General features: G+C 44.9%; 2 protein-coding genes across 2 annotated transcripts in view; one reads left to right on the top strand and one right to left on the bottom strand.

The window, feature by feature from the left end:
• Nmdmc (NAD-dependent methylenetetrahydrofolate dehydrogenase) overlaps positions 1–24,603 on the bottom strand; it is a 140,676-nt gene that overhangs the window by 78,755 nt on the left and 37,318 nt on the right. The window lies entirely within an intron of this gene.
• LOC137623617 (dnaJ homolog subfamily C member 4-like) overlaps positions 1–24,603 on the top strand; it is a 47,414-nt gene that overhangs the window by 11,897 nt on the left and 10,914 nt on the right. Inside the window, exons 3-4 of the mRNA XM_068354453.1 lie at positions 20,007–20,100; positions 23,882–24,066. Of these exons, the coding sequence (XP_068210554.1) occupies positions 20,007–20,100; positions 23,882–24,066 (279 nt within the window). The remainder of the gene's footprint in view (positions 1–20,006; positions 20,101–23,881; positions 24,067–24,603) is intronic.

Genomic DNA, 24,603 nt, shown 5'->3' with positions numbered 1-24,603 from the left:
GGAAAAGCTTCAGGTCTCTCCTTCAAGGCAAAGTGGTGGAGGTGAACTCTGACAACACCACGGCTTTGGCGTACATCTCCAAGCAAGGAGGGACCTACTCTCTGACATGGTACGAGATCGCAAGGGACCTCCTCACCTGGTCAAAAGGTCTAGACATTTCACTAGTAACGAGGTTCATCCAAGGCAACTTGAATGTCATGGCAGATTGTCTCAGTCGGAAGGGACAAATAATTCCAACAGAATGGACCCTCCACAAGGATGTATGCAAGAGACTTTGGGCCACCTGGGGCCAGCTAACCATAGATCTCTTCGCAACCTCGATGACCAAGAGGCTCCCAATACTTTGCTCACCAATCCCGGACCCAGCAGCAGTTCATATAGATGCCTTTCTACTAGATTGGTCACATCTAGATCTATATGCATTCCCTCCGTTCAAGATTGTCAACAAGGTACTGCAGAAGTTCGCCTCTCACGAAGGGACAAGGTTGACGCTAGTTGCTTCCCTCTGGCCCGCGAGAGAATGGCTCACCGAGGTACTTCGATGGCTAGTAGACGTTCCCAGAACACTTCCCCTAAGGGTGGACCTTCTACGTCAGCCACGCGTAAAGAAGGTACACCAAGGCCTCCACGCTCTTCGTCTGACTGCCTTCAGACTATCGAAAGACTCTCGAGAGCTAGAGGCTTTTCGAAGGAGGCAACCAGAGCGATTGCTAGAGCAAGGAGAACATCCACCCTTAGAGTCTACCAATCGAAGTGGGAAATCTTCCGAAACTGGTGCAAGTCAGTATCCGTATCCTCGACCAGTACCTCTGTAACTCAAATAGCTGACTTTCTCTTATATCTGAGGAAAGAACGATCTCTTTCAGCTCCCACTCTCAAGGGTTACAGAAGCATGTTGGCATCAGTCTTCCGTCACAGAGGCTTAGATCTTTCCAACAATAAAGATCTACAGGACCTCCTTAAGTCTTTTGAGACCACGAAGGAGCGTCGTTTGGTTACACCTGGTTGGAATTTAGACGTGGTACTAAGATTCCTTATGTCAGACAGGTTCGAACCGCTACAATCAGCCTCCCTGAAAGATCTCACCTTTAAGACTCTTTTCCTGATATGCTTAGCCACAGCTAAAAGAGTCAGTGAGATTCATGCCTTCAGCAAGAACATCGGATTCTCATCCGAAACGGCTACATGTTCTACAACTTGGTTTTCTAGCCAAACACGAGCTGCCTTCTCGGCCTTGACCAATATCGTTCGATATTCCAAACTTATCGTATGGTTGGAAATGAACTAGAAAGAGTCTTATGTCCTGTAAGAGCTCTTAAGTTCTATTTAAAAACCTTTACGAGGCCCGTCTGAAGCTTTATGGTGTTCAGTTTAGAATCCATCTTTGCCTATGTCAAAGAATGCTTTATCCTATTTTATCAGACTGTTAATACGAGAAGCTCATTCCCATCTGAATGAGGAAGACCAAGCTTTGCTGAAGGTAAGGACACACGAAGTTAGAGCTGTCGCAACTTCCGTGGCCTTTAAACAAAATAGATCTCTGCAAAGTATATTCGACGCAACCTATTGGAAAAGCAAATCAGTGTTCGCGTCTTTTTATCTTAAGAATGTCCAGTCTCTTTACGAGAACTGCTACACTCTGGGACCATTCGTAGCAACGAGTGCAGTAGTGGGTGAGGGCTCAACCACTACAATTCCCTAATTCCATAACCTTTTTTAATCTTTCTCTTGTAATGTTTTATTATCGTTTTTGGGTTGTCCGGAAGGCTAAGAAGCCTTTCGCATCCTACTTGATTTGGCGGGTGGTCAAAGTCATTTCTTGAGAAGCGCCTAGATTAGAGGTTTTGATGAGGTCCTTTAGTATGGGTTGCAACCCTTCATACTTCAGCTCCTAGGAGTCGCTCAGCATCCTATGAGGATCGCGAGGCTCAGTAAGGAAGACGTACTTAAAAAGGCAGAGTAATTGTTCAAGTCGACTTCCTTACCAGGTACTTATTTATTTTATGTTTGTTATTTTGAATAACTGCTAAAATGAAATACAAAATACTTAGCTCATAATAATGTCAACATGTAATGCTGGTCTCTACCCACCCCCCTGGGTGTGAATCAGCTATATGATCACCGGCTAAGTTTAATATTGAAAAATGTTATTTTCATTAGTAAAATAAATTTTTGAATATACTTACCCGGTGATCATATATTAAAGGACCCTCCCTTCCTCCCCAATAGAGACCCAGTGGGCCGAGGAGAAAATTGGTTCTGTGTTGACATGGAGTACTTGAGTACCTGCTCGACAGATGGCGCAGTTGATGTACACCCCCACCTGTATAGCGATCGCTGGCGTATTTTGTCCTTAGGTTTTTCTGTCGGGCAGCAGAGCTGACAGCTATATGATCACCGGGTAAGTATATTCAAAAATTTATTTTACTAATGAAAATAACATTTTAAGAAACAAATATTGTTATTTTGTATTTTGTTGAAAACTTTCATTACTAACCCTACTGAATATACAATGTAGAGTATGTAGAATATGGAAGTTTGTCGTCGAGCCTCACCAACAGTGCTTCATGCTTAGTGGTGAATTTAAACTAATATCTTTACTTTATCTGGTCATCCAGTTACCTGAGGTACAGTTCATGTTGTGGGACTCCACTTCTAGCACAATCTTTTTCCTAGCATTTTTAATTGTGTACCAAAAGTAAATGCTGTTTTTGATGTCCAAACCATTGCTTGATAACCAAGGTTCATAGGAATCATTTAGATGATCAACTCTTTGATACCCGTGATATATTGCCAGCGGAAAAAAATACAAAATTTTCAAATTGGCTGTAGTGACCTTGATATTTGAGCCACTTTGACTTTCACCTTAGACTTGCTGGATCTATGAGGCGGGAAGTATAACTTGAAAAACTCAGGTTTGTATTGTTAGAAAAAATACAAACTTGTCCTTTAATAAGAGATTTATCCTTAGGTGGGAGGAAGCTCCTATAACCAAAGTGGGTGGTTTAAAATCCTGGTTAGTACCACTTGAAATTTACAGGTGGTAGACTAGGCTTCTGTCATCTAGACAGATGGTCATGGATGAACCTATATCCCTTTGAGATAAAACATCAAATGTAGTGCTTAAGGAAATTGGTGGGTTTCCATTACTGTCTCTCTTTCCTCTAATGAGGAGGAAGGGGGAACACACTTCTATCTCAACCAAAATACATTAGTTACTTGATATGTTTAGCTTAACAGCATTAAGGTCTGTTCAAGAAACATACAGTTTAACTGCTGCACTCTAAAGAAGAGGAAAGAAAAGTGGGGAAAAAGGCCAGACATTCTTACTCTCATCCAAGACTGACGTCCCAATTCCTATCTTAAATGAGATGCTTCTTGTCTAGCTAGGAGCTAGGTATGCTACACAACCAGCTGAGTAGCTACTGCAGGTCCTAGAGAAAATGTGTTGAATGACTTGTGGGTGCATTCCCATAGATAGTGGACTCGGCTTAATGATAGGGTCCTCCTAAAGGCTAATGTCATATCCACTCCTCTGTCTTTGTAAGTGTTTGCTAGTGCAGGTTCTTCCAGCTCCTATGCTGTCGGCATTTGTGATCTATCTTTTTGCAAAGCCAGGAGTTAGTGTTTTTTGAAGATCATCTCAAGCCTGCTGGATCTGATGAAGCAATTCTGTAGTGGTGGCTTGAAGGATTGAATCCATTTCAAGTAGCATCTTAGTGCCCCCACAGGACTAAGAAATCAATCATCAGTATCAGTGGTTGCTTCCCTGAGGAGATGGAGAAAGATTCAAACCCAGGATCGTTTACGGACGGGTTTTGAGTTATAGTGACAAACCCAAAATGACCAACTAGATGTGATAACATGTGCATCTCACTTATTAGTTTTGTTAAAGCCAAAGCAAGTTAGAAAAGATCTCTCTTCAGAACTCTGGGGTCTAGCTAATTGGGGGCATTTCTTAATGCCAGTGCTTCTAGTCCTTATTTGCCTAGTAAATTTGGCAGCTACTGCATCCCTCTGCTTAAAGACCCAGATGGTCTACAGGTTAGCAGAATTTTGAGCTAGGAAGGTGTCTGCCTTTGCCTCTGACAGAACTATGTCTATAAATTTCTTCTTGCTCTCAGGATTTGACAAATCCTGAGAAGAGGTGAAGGAGGCCATTGCAGTAGCTTGAATTTTCTCTGCCCGGTGAGAGCTGATGACAAGATCTTGGTGGAACAACACTCGGGTAACAATTTCCTTTGGCTGAATACTTGGACGTCTGTGTTATCGAAGACTTCCCTGGCTGGTTCTGACCGCTGAAGTTCTAAGGTAGGTCTTGAGCCTTGTGGAGTGCCAAAAAGCCTGTAAATTTAATTTTTCAATATTAATCTTACCCGATAATCATGTAGCTGTCAACTCTGTTGCCGACAGAAATCTACGGTCGGGATACGCCAGCGATCGCTATACAGGTGGGGGTGTACACAACAGTGCCATCTGTGGTCAGGTACTCCAGTACTTCTTGTCAACACCACCTCAATTTTTCCTCTGTCGTGCCTCCGGCTAGACCTACATGGATACGCTGTTGATTCTGGAGTTATTGTTCACGATTTGGTGATGTATTTGCTCTAGAGTTTAGCCTTCGCTATTCAGGAAGCTTATCTTTAGCTTAGCAAGTTTTTTGGAATTAATTTTATTTAATTTTGGTGACGAAGAGAGTATGAACTCTCTTTCACTTTTAAATGGCCGACCCTTCCCTTAGACGGAAGTGTTGGTGTCGAAGAGAGTATAGACTCTCTTTTTTAATTTTGCTTAACAAAGTTATAGATTTATTTTATATCTCTCCGCCTTTTATAGGCCTCTTCGATTAACTTCCTTTTTTTATAAACTTAAAATTAATTTTTGTTTATATGCGACCTTTCCTAAGAGTAGGCGGTCTTTTCTTGGAACCGAAGTTAATTAACATTGAGCCCGTCATTTCGTTTTTACCTGTTAACATTTTATGCTATTTTAATGTTTTTGAAAGAATTTCTTTGATAGTCTCGTACTGTTTTCAAAGTTGAACTAACGTTTTGTTTTGTCTCTGCAGTTGTTGACGTTCAGAACGTTCAACTTGCGCTCTATCGTTACGATAGAGAGAGAGTAATTCACGGTTTCACGTTGCAGTAAGAGTAAACCGATTCTAGCGTTTTGTTCATTCTTTCTTAGCTTAAATAGTTTTAATTCTAATAAAGGAACTTTTTATTTGGGAAATCTTTCAGTTTTTTTCCTTTAACAATAATAAGTTTTAACGATATATATAATTGGGCTCATCTCTCAGGTTCTAAGTCAAAAGAGAGAGAGAGAGAGATAGAGACGGAGGGAGAGAGAGGAGGGTAAACGTTTCGTTCAAGCGGGTAACGTTGTTATCGTTTTTGCTCTTCTCCCTAGTCTCTTTAGGGGAAGAAGGTAAACGTTTCTAGAGTTTTATTCTTGTTCCCAGGCTTTATGCGGTGAGAGATTTTAAACGTAGTTTATTTGATCTAGTGTTTAGTCTCTTTTCCAGCCACTGAATTATTTATCTTTCATTATGTTTTTCTGTTACATTGTAATACTGTTTTCGCAATTACTAACTTTTAATGAAGGATAGAATTGCGTGTTTCAGGTACAAACCACTTAAAGTTTCGAGTTCAGTGAAATAAGTGCAAACAGAAAATCAAAAGTGATAAAGTGATAAGCGCAAAGTGTTACAGTGTTGCGTTCGAGGGTTCGTCTGTTCGTGCCAGTTGTTCGCCTAGTCTGGGACCTCTTACAAGCTCCCAAGCCCAGGGGAGAAGTAACGTCGAAGGACTTATGGGTTCATCAGGCCTTGATCGACGAACAGACGTTTCCCTCCGTGGTTTCGGGTGTAACCAACTCACGTAGCCGACGTGATCACCCCACCCACACAAAGACGAGAGAGCCCATTTATTCCTCGTCTGCGGAAGAGGTTTCTCGCAGAAACCATGGACCAAATCTTGCAGCTTTTAAGTGCAAGTCGGTCCCTTCCGCGCAAATCCAACTCCCAGGTGTAGCCATTAGCACTGGGTCAGTTCGGACTTGCTGCAGTACGACAACTGCACACCTCCCAGAGAGGCAAGGTGGTACCGCAACAGGCAGTAACTCCGTCTGTTGCCGCACCAGCTGTTTTAGACCCTCAGTCTCAACGGACAGTAGCTCCGTTTGTTGTTGTCTTTCATAGACCCTAGTGGTCTATGCTGCAGACAATGCAGTCTCAGCTTGCGGTTTTGATGCAGGAGTTTCAGGCAGAGAAGGTTAGCACACCTCCTCCTGCGAGCGCTCCTCCACCTCTGCGCAGTCCACCCTGCCAGACGTATGATGTTGAGGCTCCTCCTGCCTCCATGCGTGAGCTGCCGCATTGGGAGTTGCCAGGTACCAGCGCTATGCAGCAACCTCCTCTTACCTTGAGGCAGGAGCCTCTTGCTATGCGGCAACCTCCTCAACCCTTGAGGCAGGAGCCTCATGCGTTGCGGCAACCTCCTCCACCCATGAGGCAGGAGCCTCATGCGTTGCGGCAACCTCCTCCACCCATGAGGCAGCAGCCTCATGCTATGCGGCAACCTTCTCTACCCATGAGGCAGGAGCCTCATGCTATGAGGAGCCTCATGCTATGCGGCATCCTCCTCAACCCATGAGGCAGGAGCCTCATGCTATGCGGCAACCTCCTCTACCCATGAGGCAGGAGCCTCATGCTATGCGGCATCCTCCTCAAACCATGAGGCAGGAGCCTCATGCTATGCGGCATCCTCCTCAACCCATGAGGCAGGAGCCTCATGCTATGAGGAGCCTCATGCTATGCGGCATCCTCCTCAACCCATGAGGCAGGGACCTCATGCTATGAGGAGCCTCATGCTATGCGGCATCCTCCTCAACCCATGAGGCAGGAGCCTCATGTTATGCGGCAACCTCCTCTACCCATGAGGCAGGAGCCTCATGCTATGCGGCATCCTCCTCAACCCATGAGGCAGGAGCCTCATGCTATGCGGCATCCTCCTCAACCCATGAGGCAGGAGCCTCATGCTATGAGGAGCCTCATGCTATGAGGAGCCTCATGCTATGCGGCATCCTCCTCAAACCATGAGGCAGGAGCCTCATGCTATGCGGCAACCGCCTCAACCCATGAGGCAGGAGCCTCATACTATGCGGCATCCTCCTCAACGCATGCGGCATGAGCCTCATCCCTTGCAGCATGAGCCTCATCCCATGCAGCATGAGCCTCATACCATGCAGCATGAGCCTCATCCCATGCAGCATGAGCCTCATCCCATGCAGCATGAGCCTCATCCCATGCAGCATAAGCCGCACGCCATGCAACATGCTCTGCTTACCTTACAGCATGCTCTACATACAACATGCTCTGCATACAGCATGCTCTGCATACCTTACCGCATGCTCCTCAGTCACACATCTTTGGTTGTTGCCAACTCACAAGACTGTCAAGCAGTTTCATAACGTTGCCTTCTGGTCTGCTGCTTTTGCACCAGTGAAACCCTCACTGAGAGAACTTAGCTTTTCTCGGATATGGTTCCTGTAGATGAGAAAGTGCTATTCTCCCTCCTTCTGATTTTCCCTTGAGGACTCTGTCATTTGGAGAGGAGCCTTTAGCTGCTTAGCCTCCTATGGACTTTTATTTAAGCATAACATGCTTCCAGGGAGGGTAATGGTTCCACTTCAGTCGCTAACCCCGTCTGTTACCACACCTGCTCCCATAGACCTTGAGCTTTGTTGCAAGACATGCAGTCCAAGCTTAGTCCTTGTTAGAGGATTTTTTGTTTACGGAGTCAGTGTGTCACTGGGAAGACGTTCAACAACCAGCAGAAGTGACTTGTTGTGACGCAGTGCGGCAACCTCAGCAACCCGATAAGGAGTTGTCTGTACGACCCAGACAGTCTAGACAGTTTCGGGTTGTCGCTGTACTTCCTCGCTTCCCCATGGTTGACAGTTCACAGACTGTGCAGCAGTACCATGATCTTGTGTCCGGCTCCGTCAGACGACTGGCTTTTAAGAGCTCCCACAAGTCGTCGCTGTCTGGAGATTCTCAGATGGACTATGGATCTGACCAAGGAACTGGGCCTCCTGGTCAATTTTGAGGAGTCCCAGCTCGTCCCATCCCAGACCATTGTCTACCTGGGTATGGATCTTCAGAGTCGAGCTTTTCGGGCTTTTCCGTCGGCCCCAAGGATCTACCAAGCCCTAGAATGCATCCAGAGCATGCTGAGAAGGAACCGATGCTCAGTCAGGTAGTGGATGAGTCTAACAGGGACACTTTCATCGCTGGCCCTGTTCATCGAGTTAGGGAGACGCCACCTCCGCCCCCTTCAGTATCATCTAGCTGCTCACTGGATAAAGGACATGACGCTAGAGACGGTCTCAGTTCCTGTTTCCGAAGAGAGGAGGTCTACTCTCACGTGGTGAAAGAACAGCTTTCTTCTCAAGGAAGTCTACCTTTGGCTGTTCAGAAACCCGACCGCCGTCTCTTCTCTGACGCATCAGACACGGGCTGGGGTGCGACTTTGGACGGACAGGAATGCTCGGGAACATGGAATCAGGAGTAAAGGACACTTCACATCAATTGCAAGGAGCTGTTGGCGGTTCATCTGGCCTTGATAAACTTCAAGTCCCTCCAGCTTAACAAGGTGGTGGAGGTGGACTCTGACAACACCACAGCCTTGGCTTACATCTCCAAGCAGGGAGGGACTCATTCGTGGAAGTTGTTCTAGATCGCAAGGGACCTCCTCATCTGGTCAAAAGATCGAAAGCTCACGCTGGTAACGAGGTTCATTCAGGGCGATATGAATGTCATGGCAGATCGCCTCAGCCGGAAGGGTCAGGTCATCCCCACAGAGTGGACCCTTCACAAGAATGTTTGCAGCAGACTTTGGGCCCTGTGGGGTCAGCCAACCATAGATCTGTTCGCTACCTCGATAACCTAGAGGCTCCCGTTGTATTGTTCTCCGATTCCAGACCCAGCAGCAGTTCACGTGGATGCTTTTCTGCTGGATTGGTCCCATCTCGACTTGTATGCATTCCCGCCGTTCAAGATTGTCAACAGGGTACTTCAGAAGTTCGCCTCTCGCAAAGGGACACGGCTGACGTTGGTTGGCTCCGCTCTGGCCCGCGAGAGAATGGTTCATAGAGGTACTGCAATGACTGGTCGACATTCCCAGGACTCTTCCTCTAGGAGTGGACCGTCTACGTCTACCTCACGTAAAGAAGGTACACCCAAACCTCCACGCTCTTCGTCTGACTGCCTTCAGACTTTCGAAAGACTCTCAAGAGCTAGGGGCTTTTCGAAGGAGGCAGCCAGAGCGATTGCCAGAGCAAGGAGGACATCCACTCTCAGAGTCTATCAGTCTAAAGGGGAAGTCTTCCGAAGCTGGTACAAGGCCAATGCAGTTTCCTCAACCAGTACCACTGTAACACAGATTGCTGACTTCCTGTTACATCTAAGGAACGTAAGATCCCTTTCAGCTCCTACGATCAAGGGTTACAGAAGTATGTTGGCAGCGGTTTTCCGCCACAGAGGCTTGGATCTTTCCTCCAACAAAGATCTACAGGACCTCCTTAGGTCTTTTGAGACCTCAAAGGAACGTCGGTTGTCCACTCCAGGCTGGAATCTAGACGTGGTCCTAAGGTTCCTTATGTCATCAAGATTTGAACCTCTCCAATCAGCCTCTTTTAAGGACCTCACATTAAAAACTTTTCCTCGTGTGCTTGACAACAGCTAAAAGAGTAAGTGAGATCCACGCCTTCAGCAGGAACATAGTTTTCACATCTGAAACGGCTACATGTTCCTTGCAGCTCGGTTTTTTGCTAAAACGAGCTTCCTTCACGTCCTTGGCCTAAGTCGTTCGAGATCCCAAGCCTGTCCAACTTGGTGGGGAACGAACTGGAGAGAGTACTTTGCCCAGTTAGAGCTCTTAGGTACTATCTAAAAAGGTCATAACCTTTACGAGGACAATCAGAAGCCTTATGGTGTGCTATCAAGAAGCCTTCTCTTCCAAGGTCTAAGAACTCAGTTTCTTACTAATTCAGGCTCCTGATTAGGGAAGCACATTCTCTTCTGAAGGAAGAAGACCTTGCTTTGCTGAAGGTTAGGACACATGAAGTGAGAGCTGTGGCTACTTCAGTGGCCTTCAAACAGAACCGTTCTCTGCAGAGTGTTATGGATGCAACCTATTGGAGAAGCAAGTCAGTGTTCGCATCATTCTATCTCAAAGATGTCCAGTCTCTTTACGAGAACTGCTACACCCTGGGACCATTCGTAGCAACGAATGCAGTAGTAGGCGGGGGCTCAGCCACTACATTCCCATAATCCCATAACCTTTTTAACCTTTCTCTTGAATACTTTTTATGGGTTGTACGGTCGGCTAAGAAGCCTTCCACATCCTTGTTGATTTGGCGGGTGGTCAATTCTTTCTTGAGAAGCGCCGAGGTTAAAGGTTGTGATGAGGTCCTTTAGTATGGGTTGCAGCCCTTTATACTTCAGCACCTAAGAGTCGTTCAGCATCCTAAGAGGACCGCTACGCTCAGTAAGGAAGACGTACTTAATAAAGGCAGAGTAATGGTTCAAGTCGTCTTCCTTACCAGGTACTTATTTATTTTATGTTATTTTTGAATAACTAATAAAATAAAATACGGGATACTTAGCTTCTTTGTCAACATGTATGCTGGTCTCCACCCACCACCCTGGGTGTGAATCAGCTACATGATTATCGGGTAAGATTAATATTGAAAAATGTTATTTTCAATATTAAACTTACCCGATAATCATGTAGCTGTCAACTCCGTTGCCCGACAGAATTCTATGGAGGGATACGCCAGCTATCACAATACTAGAAGGGGGTGTACTTACCAGCGCCACCTGTGGCCAGGTACTCAAGTACTTCTTGTTGACACCTCCTCAATTATTCCTCTGTCGTGCTTCCGGCAAGACGTTCTGGGATATGCTTATGATCTTCGAGTTTGTTCACGGCTAATTGGTGAAGTATTCTCTCAGATTTCGGCTGTCGCTTTACTGGAAACCTTCTTATATTAGCTAGATAGCTTTTATATAGTCCTGATATACGGTTAACGATCTTTTGCTTGATTTTGGAAACCCCTTTGGCTAACTCTTTGGATTCAAGATGTCTGACATTTCGCAAGCCCCCTCCCATAGACGATGTAGGTCTTGCAATAGGCGTATTCCGAAGGCCTCGGTAGATCCTCACACCGCTTGTTCTGACTGTAGGGACAGACCCTGTCAGTTAGAAAATCGATGTGAGGAATGCGCCGGACTTTCGGAACTGGAATTTGTCCGTCTTTTAAAATATTCAACTAAGTTAGAGAGAGGTAGAGTTAGGAGGAGTTCTTCTCACTCTTCACTGTTTTCCTCACCTCATGATCCCCTACCTTTTCCTACCCCTGTAGTGGCTACCCCCGAACCTACTGTTCGCCCTCCGCCTGATATGTCTGTTGTTTTGCGTGCTATTCAGGCCTTAGGCGATAAAGTAGAGTCAGTGGTAAGTGACCATAAGTCTCTGATGGCCGAAGTTAAGGAACTTAAGGTCAAGAGTGCAGTGGGTGGGATTAGTGCCAGTGCTGTGACGAGTGCTAGTGTCAGTGCAGTGCCAAGTGCTAGTGTCAGTGCCAGTGTGGTGCGTGAGGATACTTCTGTGCGAGCCAGTCGTCCTCCCAGTCCGGGACCTCTTGCAAGCTCCCAAGCCCAGGGGAGAAGCAATGTCGAAGGGCATAAGGGTTCGGCAGGCCTTGTTAGGCGCACAGAAGTATCCTCGGTGGTTGCGGGCGTGTCTTCCAAAGACCGTCACTCCCACCTGCAGACGATTGAGCCCGTCTTTTTCTCGTCCGCTGATCATCTGTCAGGGAAGAAACGTTGGTCTCAGGTCTCGAGACCACTTAAACGCAGAGTCCAGTCCGCGAGTGCTCAGCCAGGTTGCAGTCATTGGCTCAGCTCTGACTCGCCGCAGTCATCTGTCGACTGCACTCCGCCCAAGAGGAGTAAGGTTCTGCCACAACAGAGCTCGACTGTTAAGGCTTTACCTCAGCCTACTGTAGTTTCTGCCGACCCTAAGTGGACTCTACTACAGTCCATGCAAGCACAGCTTTCGGACTTGATGCGTGAGTGTCGGGCTGAGAGTGTTGCGCCTCCGCCTCCGCCTACACTCCCTCCGCCTGCGTTCGCTCCGCCTACGCTCGCTCCGCCTGCGCTTGCTCCGCCTGATCGCAGTTCCACCTGCCAGGCGTACGATGTTGAGCCACAGTCTGAGTTTGCTGTTCCCAGTGGTGTTCAGCCTCCGCCTTCTTTAAGGCAACCTTTGCTATGGGATCAGGAGGATTATACCTCTCTTCCTACGCCTCCCCTTGCTGCTCCACCAGTGGTGCAACTCTCGGCTGAGGTACAACAACCTCTCCCGTGCTTGAGTCAGTCTCCTCAGCTCTCGCTGCAGCGAGCTCAACCATCCACAAGGCAAGCTCCACTACACCTTGGCCTTGCGCCTCAGGAGCCTCAGCTTGCGAGACATTTACCTTGTTCTGCGCAGCCTCAACCTCATCACGCTCCGCTCACACCACAGGAACAGGAACTTGCTACTCCGCTTCCACCAACCGCTCAGCAAGCGCAACTCTTGGGTTCAACCTCTCATGCTAGGAGTCAGCCTCCTCCACCCATGCGCCTTCCTTCTGCTTTGTCTGTTATTCAGCCTTTGCAGTCTGAGCCTCAGGTTCTCCCTCAACAGTTACTTGAAGAGGAAACCACTAATATTGTTCCTACTCGTTCTGACTCTGCTGTTCAGCATTCTTGTCCAATATCTTCGCTACACTCTGGTGATGAGGCGTCTGATGATGAGGAGGCACACCTGGATCCCTCGTCAGACGTGGATGAATCCAAGCCTTCTCCACAGTCTATTGACTTTCGTAAGGTCTTGGCTCTGCTTAGGGAGGTTTACCCAGACCTCTTTGTCTCTGCTATTCCCCGCTCTCCGCCATCTGAGTTTTCGCTGGGCGTACAACAAGCTAAGTCCTCCTATACTAAGCTAGTCCTAGCAAGGTCCTCTAAGAGAGCATTAAGGATCTTAGGGGAGTGGCTGCAGACTAAGCAACACCTTGGCAAAACTTCTTTCATGTTCCCGCCGACTAAGTTCACTTCGAAAGCGAGCGTTTGGTATGCCACAGGAGAAGCACCAGGCTTGGGAGTACCTGCCTCTGCCCAGGCTGACTTCTCAAGTCTGGTAGACTCGCCTCGGAGAACTGCAATGAGGCGTTCTAAGGTGTGCTGGACCTTCTCAGACCTGGATCACTTACTGAAAGGACTGTTTAGAGCATTTGAGATGTTCAACTTTCTTGACTGGTGCCTGGGGGCCCTCAGCAAGAAGACCTCTCCTGCGGACAAGGATTCTGCCATGCTATTAATGTCCTGCATGGATAAGGCCATTAGGGATGGATCGGGTGAGCTTGCGTCGATGTTTGTATCAGGGGTTTTGAAGAAAAGGGAACAGCTGTGTACCTTCCTTTCCTCCAGCATTACACCTTGCCAAAGGTCACAACTCCTTTTTGCTCCGCTCTCGAAGTTCCTCTTCCCCGAAGAGCTGGTTAAGGACTTGTCTGCTGCCCTGATACAAAAGGACACACACGATCTTGTAGCCTCATCGGCTCGTAAGTCTAAGGTTGCTACCTCAGTCCCCAAGACTTATCGCTCCCCAGTGGTTGATACCCCTGCTACGAGGTTCATACCGCCCTTTCGTGGTAGAGCCCCCAGCCGAGGAAGCTCCCGTCCAGACTTTTACAGGAGCAAGTCCAGGAAAGGCTCCAGGACATCTAAAGGAAAAAACTGACTCTCCGCATCTCCAGACAGCAGTAGGAGCCAGACTCAAGATCTTCTGGCGAGCCTGGGAGAAGAGAGGTGCAGACGCCCAGTCTGTCAGTTGGCTGAGGAACGGTTACAGGATTCCATTCTGCCTCAAACCACCTCTGACCACATCGCCCATCAACCTCTCTCCCAACTACAAAGAAGAGGACAAGAGGCTAGCATTGCACCAGGAGGTGTCGCTACTTGTGCAGAAGAAGGCAGTGGTTATAGTCCGGGACCATCAATCCCCGGGCTTCTACAACCGTCTCTTTCTTGTGGCCAAGAAGACAGGGGGTTGGAGACCGGTGCTGGACGTCAGCGCGCTCAACGCGTATGTCACCAAGCAGACGTTCACGATGGAGACGACGAAGTCGGTCTTAGCAGCGGTCAGGCAGGAGGACTGGATGGTCTCGTTGGACTTGAAAGATGCCTACTTTCACGTTCCTATTCATCCAGACTCCCAACCTTTCCTGAGATTCGTTTTCGGAAAGGTTGTCTACCAATTCCAAGCCCTGTGTTTTGGCCTAAGCACAGCTCCTATGGTCTTTACTCATCTGATGAGGAATATAGCAAAATTCCTACACTTATCGGACATCAGAGCCTCCCTCTACTTAGACGACTGGCTGTTGAGAGCCTCCACGAGTCGTCGCTGTCTGGAGAATCTCAATTGGACTTTAGACTTAATCAGAGAACTGGGTCTATTAGTCAACATAGAAAAGTCTCAACTCATTCCCTCCCAATCCATTGTGTACCTGGGAATGGAGATTCGGAGTCAGGATTTTCGGGCTTTTCCATCGGCCCCCAGGATAAGCCAAGCCCTAGAGTGCATCATGAGCATGCTGAAGAGGAGCAGTTGCTCGGTGAGACAGTGGATGAGTCTCACAGGGACCCTTTCATCACTGGCCCTGTTCGTCGAGCTAGGGAGACTCCACCTCCGCCCTCTTCAATTCCATCTTGCTGCTCATTGGGACAAGGGTTCGACTCTCGAAGCAGTCTCTATCCCAATCACCCAAGAGATGAAGACCACTCTCCTGTGGTGGAAGCACAACCTCCTTCTCAGGGAGGGTCTATCGTTGGCTATTCAGACCCCCAATCTTCATCTCTTCTCAGATGCATCGGACTCGGGCTGGGGTGCGACCTTGAACGGACGGGAATGCTCGGGAACGTGGAACGAAGAACAGGGATTACTCCACATCAACTGCAAGGAGCTACTAGCAGTTCATTTAGCCCTGTTGAACTTCAAGTCCCTCCTGCTAGGCAAAGTGGTGGAGGTGAACTCAGACAATACCACAGCCTTGGCTTACATCTCCAAGCAAGGAGGGACCCATTCGAGGAGCCTATACGAGATCGCAAGGGACCTCCTCATTTGGTCAAGAGGTCTAAACCTCACTCTGGTTACGAGGTTCATTCAGGGCGATATGAACGTCTCAGCAGATCGCCTAAGCAGAAGGAATCAGGTCATTCCCACGGAATGGACCCTCCACAAGAGTGTGTGCAACAGACTTTGGACCTTGTGGGGTCAACCTACCATAGATCTGTTTGCCACCTCCATAACCAAGAGACTTCCGCTGTACTGTTCCCCTGTTCCAGACCCTGCAGCAGTTCATGTGGATGCTTTTCTACTGAACTGGTCCCATCTCGACCTGTACGCATTCCCACCGTTCAAGATAATAAACAAAGTTCTGCAGAAATTCATCTCGCACGAAGGGACACGGCTGACGCTGGTTGCTCCCCTTTGGCCTGCAAGAGAATGGTTCACAGAGGTACTTCAATGGCTAGTCGACATCCCCAGGACTCTACCTCTAAGAGTGGACCTTCTACGTCAACCTCATGTAGACAGGTTGCACCCAAACCTCCACGCTCTTCGGCTGACTGCCTTCAGACTGTCGAAAGATTCGCTAGAGCTAGAGGCTTTTCGAAGGAGGCAGCCAGTGCGATTGCCAGAGCGAGAAGGGTTTCCACTCGTAGAGTCTACCAGTCTAAGTGGGAGGTCTTCCGAAGCTGGTGTAGAGCCAATTCAATATCCTCTACCAATACCTCTGTGACCCAAATAGCTGACTTCCTTCTACATCTTAGGAATGAGAGATCCCTTTCAGCCCCTACGATTAAAGGGTATAGGAGTATGTTGGCTTCAGTTCTCCGCCACAGAGGTTTGGACCTTTCTTCCAACAAGGACCTTCAAGACATTCTTAAGTCTTTTGAGACGTCTAAAGAGCGTCGTCTATCCACTCCAGGCTGGAACCTAGACGTAGTCTTAAGGTTCCTTATGTCACCTAGGTTCGAACCTCTCCAGTCAGCTTCCTTCAAGGACCTTACCCTCAAGACTCTTTTTCTCGTCTGCCTTGCAACAGCTAAGAGAGTCAGTGAGGTTCATGCCTTCAGCAAGAACATTGGTTTCACGACCGAATCTGCAACATGTTCTTTTCAGCTCGGATTCCTAGCAAAGAACGAACTTCCTTCACGTCCTTGGCCTAGATCGTTTGAAATACCTAGCCTCTCCAACATGGTAGGTAACGAACTAGAGAGAGTTCTTTGCCCTGTCAGAGCTCTCAAATTTTATCTTAAGAGGTCTAAACCTCTTCGAGGACAGTCAGAAGCCTTATGGTGTGCCATCAAGAAACCTTCGAGGCCCATGTCCAAGAATGGGGTTTCATATTATATAAGGCTTCTGATTAGAGAAGCCCACTCTCACTTAAAGGAGGAAGACCTTGCATTGCTGAAGGTAAGGACCCACGAAGTAAGAGCCGTAGCTACTTCGATGGCCTTTAATAAAAACCGTTCTCTGCAGAGCATAATGGATGCAACCTATTGGAGGAGCAAGTCAGTGTTTGCATCATTTTATCTTAAAGATGTCCAGTCTCTTTACGAGAACTGCTACACCCTGGGACCATTCGTAGCAGCGAGTGCAGTAGTAGGTGAGGGCTCAGCCACTACATTCCCTTAATCCCATAACCTTTTTTAACCTTTCTCTTGAATGCTTTTATTGTTGTTTTTATGGTTGTTACGGTAGGCTAAGAAGCCTTCCGCATCCTTTTGATTTGGCGGGTGGTCTATTCATTCTTGAGAAGCGCCTGGGTTAGAGGTTTTGTAGAGGTCCTTTAGTAGGGGTTGCAACCCCATATACTTTGGCACCTTTGGGTTGATTCAGCCTCCAAGAGGAACGCTGCGCTCAGTAAGGAAGACGAACTTAAAAAAGAGGCAGAGTAACGGTTCAATTCGACTTCCTTACCAGGTACTTATTATTTCATTGTTATTTGAGATAACTGTTATATGAAATATGGGATACTTAGCTATCCTTTAATCTTGTACACTGGTTTTCACCCACCCCCCCCTGGGTGTGAATCAGCTACATGATTATCGGGTAAGTTTAATATTGAAAAATGTTATTTTTATTAGTAAAATAAATTTTTGAATATACTTACCCGATAATCATGATTTAATCGACCCTCCCTTCCTCCCCATAGAGAACCAGTGGACCGAGGAATAATTGAGGAGGTGTCAACAAGAAGTACTTGAGTACCTGGCCACAGGTGGCGCTGGTAAGTACACCCCCTTCTAGTATTGTGATAGCTGGCGTATCCCTCCATAGAATTCTGTCGGGCAACGGAGTTGACAGCTACATGATTATCGGGTAAGTATATTCAAAAATTTATTTTACTAATAAAAATAACATTTTTCATTAGTAAAATAAATTTTTGAATATACTTACCCGATAATCATGATTTAATTGACCCACCCTTCCTCCCCATAGAGAACCAGTGGACCGAGGAAAAAATTGAGGTGGTGTTGACAAGAAGTACTGGAGTACCTGACCACAGATGGCGCTGTTGTGTACACCCCCACCTGTATAGCGATCGCTGGCGTATCCCGACCGTAGATTTCTGTCGGCAACAGAGTTGACAGCTACATGATTATCGGGTAAGTATATTCAAAAATTTATTTTACTAATGAAAATAACATTTTTTTCCCTTAACCTAAGATCTGTAAGGCTCTCCCAAACTGTTAATCTGCTTGATGCGAATCAGAACCATTGTAAGTGTTGATTCCGACTCAGAGTCTTCTGCTTTGGCTGGGGTGGGGATTTAAGGAACTGAAGGATTGATAGTATCTAATGACTCCTCACATCGCGTCTCATTCTAGGGAAGGGCGGTGAGGTTGTGGATGCTGGATGCCTTTTGCTTGTTTTTAGCACCAAGTCTGAACAGTATTCTGACGAGTCCATTACAATGAGGTTGTTCCTTGCAGACCCAGAGGCTTCCTTTACTCCTGTGTTATCATTGGGTGACAAAATGAGTGCTTGTATCTGTGAAGGGCAAACACTCACATTGGGAAGACCTACAGACTGAAGCCTCCTTGGACTGTCGGACCCCTGACAATATTGAAGTTCTCTGATGACCTTGAGGAGCTTCTGGGAATCCAAAACTTGTACAAGATGTGTTACGGGAGACTCAAGATTGGGCCCCTTATCCAGAGACCTTGTGTATGAAGATTGAAGTCACGAAGAGTACTTTATGGTAGCCTACCTTCGATGTATTGTGCATGAGGAACCCTTCTCTGAGAACATGTGCTGAGAGGGGAAGTTTCTGGAACAGGGGTTGATTATATACAAGTGCATGCCTGATTAGTGAAGAGCGCGCCTGAACTGGAGAATGCAGATGTGCGAAGAATGTGCTTTATTTAGAGAGTGCGCGATCAGATCGTTTTCTAATAGAAGAGTGAGCATACACAGGGGATTGTATAAACAGAAGAGCATGCATGAACAATAGAAAGTGTGCGAACAGAAGAGTACTTGCAATTAGGTGAGCTGGCTTGCGCATGAATGGGTAAATTGACAGAAAAGTGTGTGGTCGTGCGAAAAATCAAGGATTTAGGATCTAGTGAATGCTCAGCCATTGAAGAGTACTTTACGCTCTAACAGAAGGGGAAGCACTAACAGGTGTGCATTTGCATCCGTATGAGTGCATATAATCAGGAGAGCATGTGTGTATATGGGAGTGTCCATACACAGTGAGTATGCGCTAATGGTGATCACGGCTCCGACATAAGAATACTCAAGTTCTAAAGAATTTTTGCTAAGTGGGGAGTGCGAGCGAGCAGAAAAGCTCATGCCGACAGTAGACCTAATGATACGATGAGGGTGCACTAATTGGAGAGTGTATCATGAGGGGCTCACATGAGAACTGGTGAGTCCTCAGGATCAGATAAGTTTATGCTTAAACAGTAGAGCATGTGCACAGACAGGTCAGACCTCAGGATAGTGAATGCGCGTTCTAGCAATAGAGCGCTCGTGAACAGGGTAGTATTTATAAGCATGAGCCTGCAAATGTATGGTGTTTGTCCTAGGTATCTGAAGATTTCGCTCTTCCTCTGCCTAATGGTGTCTGAGAAAGTTAGAATTTGGAGGATATAAAGGCACTGTACTCCTAACAGGTGAAAAATTCCCCTGGGAAACTGAAGACATCCTTGTCATGCTCCAAAGAAGAACGACATGGTTCCACTGGAGAAGCTAAGCTGAGAGGATCAGACTTGGAGGTGACGGATGTCGTAGGCATTTCCTTCCCTTACTAGGTGTCAAACTTAAGGTGATGGCATAGCTGAAGGTGCAGATCTATGATCTACTGCACCTTCAGGTCCTAGAGAAAAGTGAAAAACTTAATCGTAGTTCATACTTTTGTCTATTGACATAATAGGATAAAAGTATCAACTCAGTCAAGGTTTACATGTTTCATGTTTATGACGTCTTGAAATGAAATTAGGAAGTTTTTTTTTTTTTTCTTTTAAAGGCAATTTTAACATTTCTTGGTATACAAACTTGCCTTCCCGTTTTATCGTTTTATACAAGAACTCCACTTTGCTGAAATATGGTTTTCATACCCTGAAATCTTTACAGTGCTTCTACAGCAGTTGGGAATACCAAAACTATAATACACCATTAAGGATTTGACATTTTGGAAAAGATTAAAATTGGTTTAAAGAAATAGGATTATTATAAATAAAATACATTTATTGAATTTTAGAATTGCAATGTGAATATTTGTAACAATGTTTTCTCAGCATGAGCATTTTAAGCATTCAGTACAACTTTATAATGAGTGCACCATGCCATTGTAAAAAGCAGAATTGATAATTGTACTTTCATTTCCAGATATTTATCGAAGACTCACTACGACATACTAGGAGTGAAAAAGGACTGTACTGCGAGTGAAATTAAAGATTCTTTTATTCGTCTGTCCAAAGAGGTTTGTTAAATATTTTTAATATTGTGGTATCAAAGTCATGTATGAGCTCTGTATATTTAAAAAATTTCCTGTCCTCTATGAAGTAGTATTAATAATAAAGAAAAAAAACTTGAAAGTTTTAGGTACCATTTTACAGTATAAGTGGTAAAAATACTTTATTATATCCTTAAATAACATCTGCAAATTGGAGTTTTTTCAACTCATTAGTTTTAAAGTACATCATTATATTTATTTACAATAAATATTACATGAGAATTGTTCATAAGTCTGGAAGAACATATGTTTTTGTGGTTGAAGGAAAAGTTTCATTTCATCCAGTTAAGTGACTGATGCCTTCCCCTCCCCCCATGATTTATAGAAACAACAACTTCATTACCAACGTTTATGCTTAAAAATTGTACACTACTGTACTATATGAAATCTTGGAAAAATTCTATTTTACTATAATAGAATTTTCTGTTTTTTTTTTTTTTAGCATATGTTACCAACTAGTTTCGGTTAGACGTTATCTATGTACAGTAGTATTTATCATGTCAGTCAATTCTTTTTTCCTGCTTCTTTATATTCAACACAGTTAAGTGTTGTAGAGACAAAATTAACAATATTTTGATTAAAATGAACATAGTACTGTAGTACCTCAGTTGATGAGTGATTGAATACGTGCATGGTATACCTGTTTGAGCTTATAATCAGTTAATGAGCATTGTATCACTCTCAGAGCAAAAATTTCTCTCCGTGTGCACAGTTTTTGTTAACAGGTACTAACCAGACCGACAAGTGATACACAGAAAGAAATCGCACATTACAGAACCCATACGCCACCCACTCAGTGTTCACATTATTTTTATGCCAATTTGTTTCCCCTTGGCTCACTTCCCTCCTTGCTCAGACCTTAACTTTTTCATGCTCTCAACAGTACTTGTGCAGTACCAGCAATACCTACTTGCAAGCATCTTAAGAAGTGTTCTTTGTAGAGTTGTGACTGTGTATTCTTAATCAAATTGTTATCGCTGTTGTTCCCCCGTCAAGTTAACAATTTCAGTACAGTAAGCATCTAGGAGGATCTAAGAGGATTAAGAAAGATAGTATGATGATGTTGATAACTCTAGAGGCAAAAAAAATGATCAAGGTATGCTTGTGGCAGACCTGAACAAAATGTCCATTTTTTTGTACAATTTGGAAGATAAAAGAGAAAATGAAAGCAATTGATGCTGTGAAAGGGATGTTGATAGTGACAAAACAATGGACGCATATTCTTGACAACATTGAAAACCTGCTTCTCATTTGGATCAAGGAGAAGCAGGTAGCAGGAGATAAAACTATTGAGAACATTATTTGTGAAAAAACAAAGTTTTTGTATGCTGACCTTGTTAAAAAGGAGCCAGGTATGTCAGCAGACTAAGAAATTGAGATGTTCAAAGTGAGCTACGGCTGGTTTCCTTGCAAAGACACTCGCCAGACCATCTGACCGAGTCATTCTGGGTTTTTTACTGATGTGAGAGCAAGAGCCCTTTAGAGGTACAGGGAATAGCCCGGTCATCTAAAGTGAGTGCTGGACCTCGGGAAACTCTTAGGGATATCAAATCAAAAGGTGACAGAAGGCACTATCAGAGAGTTTCCTCTAATTGATGTCGAGTCTAAGGAGACAACAAACATAGTAGATTCGGATCAAGGGCCCACACCGGTAGAGGCAGTAAACTCTGAAACCAAATCTACCTTTGTGAAGGTCTTAGCACAGATCAGGGAAGAAAATAACATAGGAGATCCATCTTCTTGGGCAACAGACGGTTACTTGTTGTTTACAGGGGACCATTTCCCTAATACAGAGGTTTCCGTGGAATGATCTCCCCAACCTGATTGGGATATGTCTGTATGAAGAATCATGGAAGTTGGGGAGAGACCAATGTGGATAAGTCATTTGGTGCCGTCCAAGGCTTCGAGAATTCATTGCAGTGACCGATTAATCAAGCTTGAAGGTACCGTAAACCCCTTTTTGCTGCTCTTCTCCACACGCAATCGATAATTTTCAATCTAGTTTTTACACTGGGTCGACTATCGAGGCAAATTGAAAAAGGCCCAAAATCTTCTCTAATTGCCGCCTGTTGGAGAAGTAGTTTGAAAGAATCTGACCTTGCTTAGAATTGTTTGCCGAGATGCTTTTGTTAGACTTAAGTGTGACTTCACCATATTCCATGAAAGACCTAACCACTGGAATATCCTTCTTGGAATTAGTCTTAATTTGTTTGAAGCATAATTCTTTTTTCTCTACCCAAATCTGCCAGTCTAAATAAGATATGATCTGAACTACTTACAACCACAGGAGTTTGACCACTACTTTGCTAAGTTTGTAAACACTTTTGAGGTGATATAGTGCCTAAATGGCATTGCTGTGAACCTATATAAATCCTCCCAAATGGAAACCCTGGGTAAGGTCTGAAGTGGTAAGCACTAGAGGCATGTAAATAAGCGTCTTAACATAATAGCACAGGTCCAAGGCGTCGGCATAGTTATTTGTAGACCTGCAGGATGGTTGTCATTTTGAATGCATCTCACCTGATATGTTTGTTGAGACGAGACAGGTCAAGGATCATTCTACTTTCTGGGGAGTGTTTTTGGTATGCTAAATATTCTGCCCTGGAATTTTAGAAGCCTATACTTTGCACACATCGAGAAAAGTTCCGTTCCAGAGAACAATGGAGACCACCACCTCCGAATGACTCCAGTGGTTTTTCCATAAAGTTTGACTGTTCATGAGAGTGTGACTCACTTTGTGTGAAATAGCATTGCTGTCCTCCCTGTTCCTCTTGAGGAAACTTGGGTACACAGTAAATAGGTTGAGGCTTAGGATTGGAAAAAGGGGCTAAAAAGGGGGTGATCATGCAGCTTGCTCTTGAGCCTGCGGCTTGTTCTAATAGGCTGTGTCTTGTAAGAGGAAGCTTTCTACTTTTTTGGAAAGGGTATCCTTCCTCCATTTTCTGGAAATGAGTTGGCCATTGCCTCTGCTTGGCTTTGGCTTATTCACTACGACTTGGGGGAAGAGAGATTTGCTTAGACCTTAGAGGATCACTACAGGTATACAGAAATTCTTTTACCTCTAGCTTCTCCAGATTGAATGCTGTCAACACGTTGGTACACTGACCCTAGAGCAGGGGAGACAATATTTTATTGGTATTTATGTTGCATTGGATTTCCTATTCTTGCCTTTCACAGTAAAGTCCTTGGAGACCACACAGCACATTAACTCTAGAAAAGACAATTGTCCAAAAAACATAAATTATGTAATTCAGTTAAGTGATAGTAAACACCGTTTAAGAGAACTCGATATTTTATCAGAAGTTCTCATGGAGGGAGATTCTTCCTCCAAGAAGTAACCCCTCTTCCTCCTTTCTCATCAGCCATGATTCTCAAAGACAAAGTATGAGTTTATTTGTCAATATTTTTTAAATTTTTTTATGGATAATTATTAGTTTTTATTTCTGATGTTAGGGGTTTAAATAACGTTAGGGTTTTAAATTTTTCGTACATAACATTACAAACCTCTAAATATGAGTGTATGTGTATGGATGTGTGGAATGCATTGAGTATATATTATTTATTACTTGCAGGAAAAATAGTTTGGTTTGCAAGCATTTTGGCCCTTGGGTCATGAGCTCGCTGCTGGAACAGATTTAACTCGAACTGAGGCACCGACAATGTTTGTTATATATTTGTCTAACTTTTAGAGACAGTTTTCATACATGCAAGATTTTGGAGATGTCATTAATTAATTTTTCCTTTGTAGACACATCCAGATAAAAACCCAGATCGGCCAGAAGTACACAAGGAATTTATTTTAGTCAACGAAGCTTATTCAGTCTTGAGCAAGCCTCGTGAACGGCGGATGTACGATGCAGAGTTGGTATATCAAGAACAAACTAAAATGTACAATTTTAGCGGGGTGATGACTGATGCTCCCCGTGAGAAAGTGTAAGCTATTTACAGTTTGCCTCAAGTATTTGTTTTCAGAATTACATAATAGTAAAATGGGTATTTTTAGTTGTTCTTACATCAATACAAACCTTCTTTATGCAGATGATTTAGCGTGTGTTCTGGAACAGATGCTAAAACTCTATAAGGGAGTTCGCAAATGATGTATATGAGGGGTCCCATCCTTCCGTGTGACACAGTCATGCCACTTTTGTTTCAATTCTGTGCTTAACGTCTGTTGTTTTGCTACAGTTATTGTGAAATAGTGGCTGCTACAGCATCAACCTTACACTCTTCAATCAATCCCTTGGGTACTAATCCCATAGGTATAGACCCTATCTACTGCTCAGACTTTTTCCTCATTTCTTGCAGTTCAGTATTTTGAAGTAAGGAGGTAACACAGTTAGAGGACTATGGTATATTGTATGCACCCATGTTCTCATAAATGTAGTCCCAGACTTGTGTATGAAAAGTTCCCTTTACACTAGTGTTGTGACCACTTTGGTGACAGACACAAACACCTAATCACTGAAAGGG

Source organism: Palaemon carinicauda, chromosome 2 (assembly GCF_036898095.1).
Source record: "Palaemon carinicauda isolate YSFRI2023 chromosome 2, ASM3689809v2, whole genome shotgun sequence".
Lineage (NCBI taxonomy): Eukaryota > Metazoa > Arthropoda > Malacostraca > Decapoda > Palaemonidae > Palaemon > Palaemon carinicauda.
Note: the sequence above shows the minus strand (reverse complement) of the source record. Positions and strands in the feature narration are given on the sequence as shown.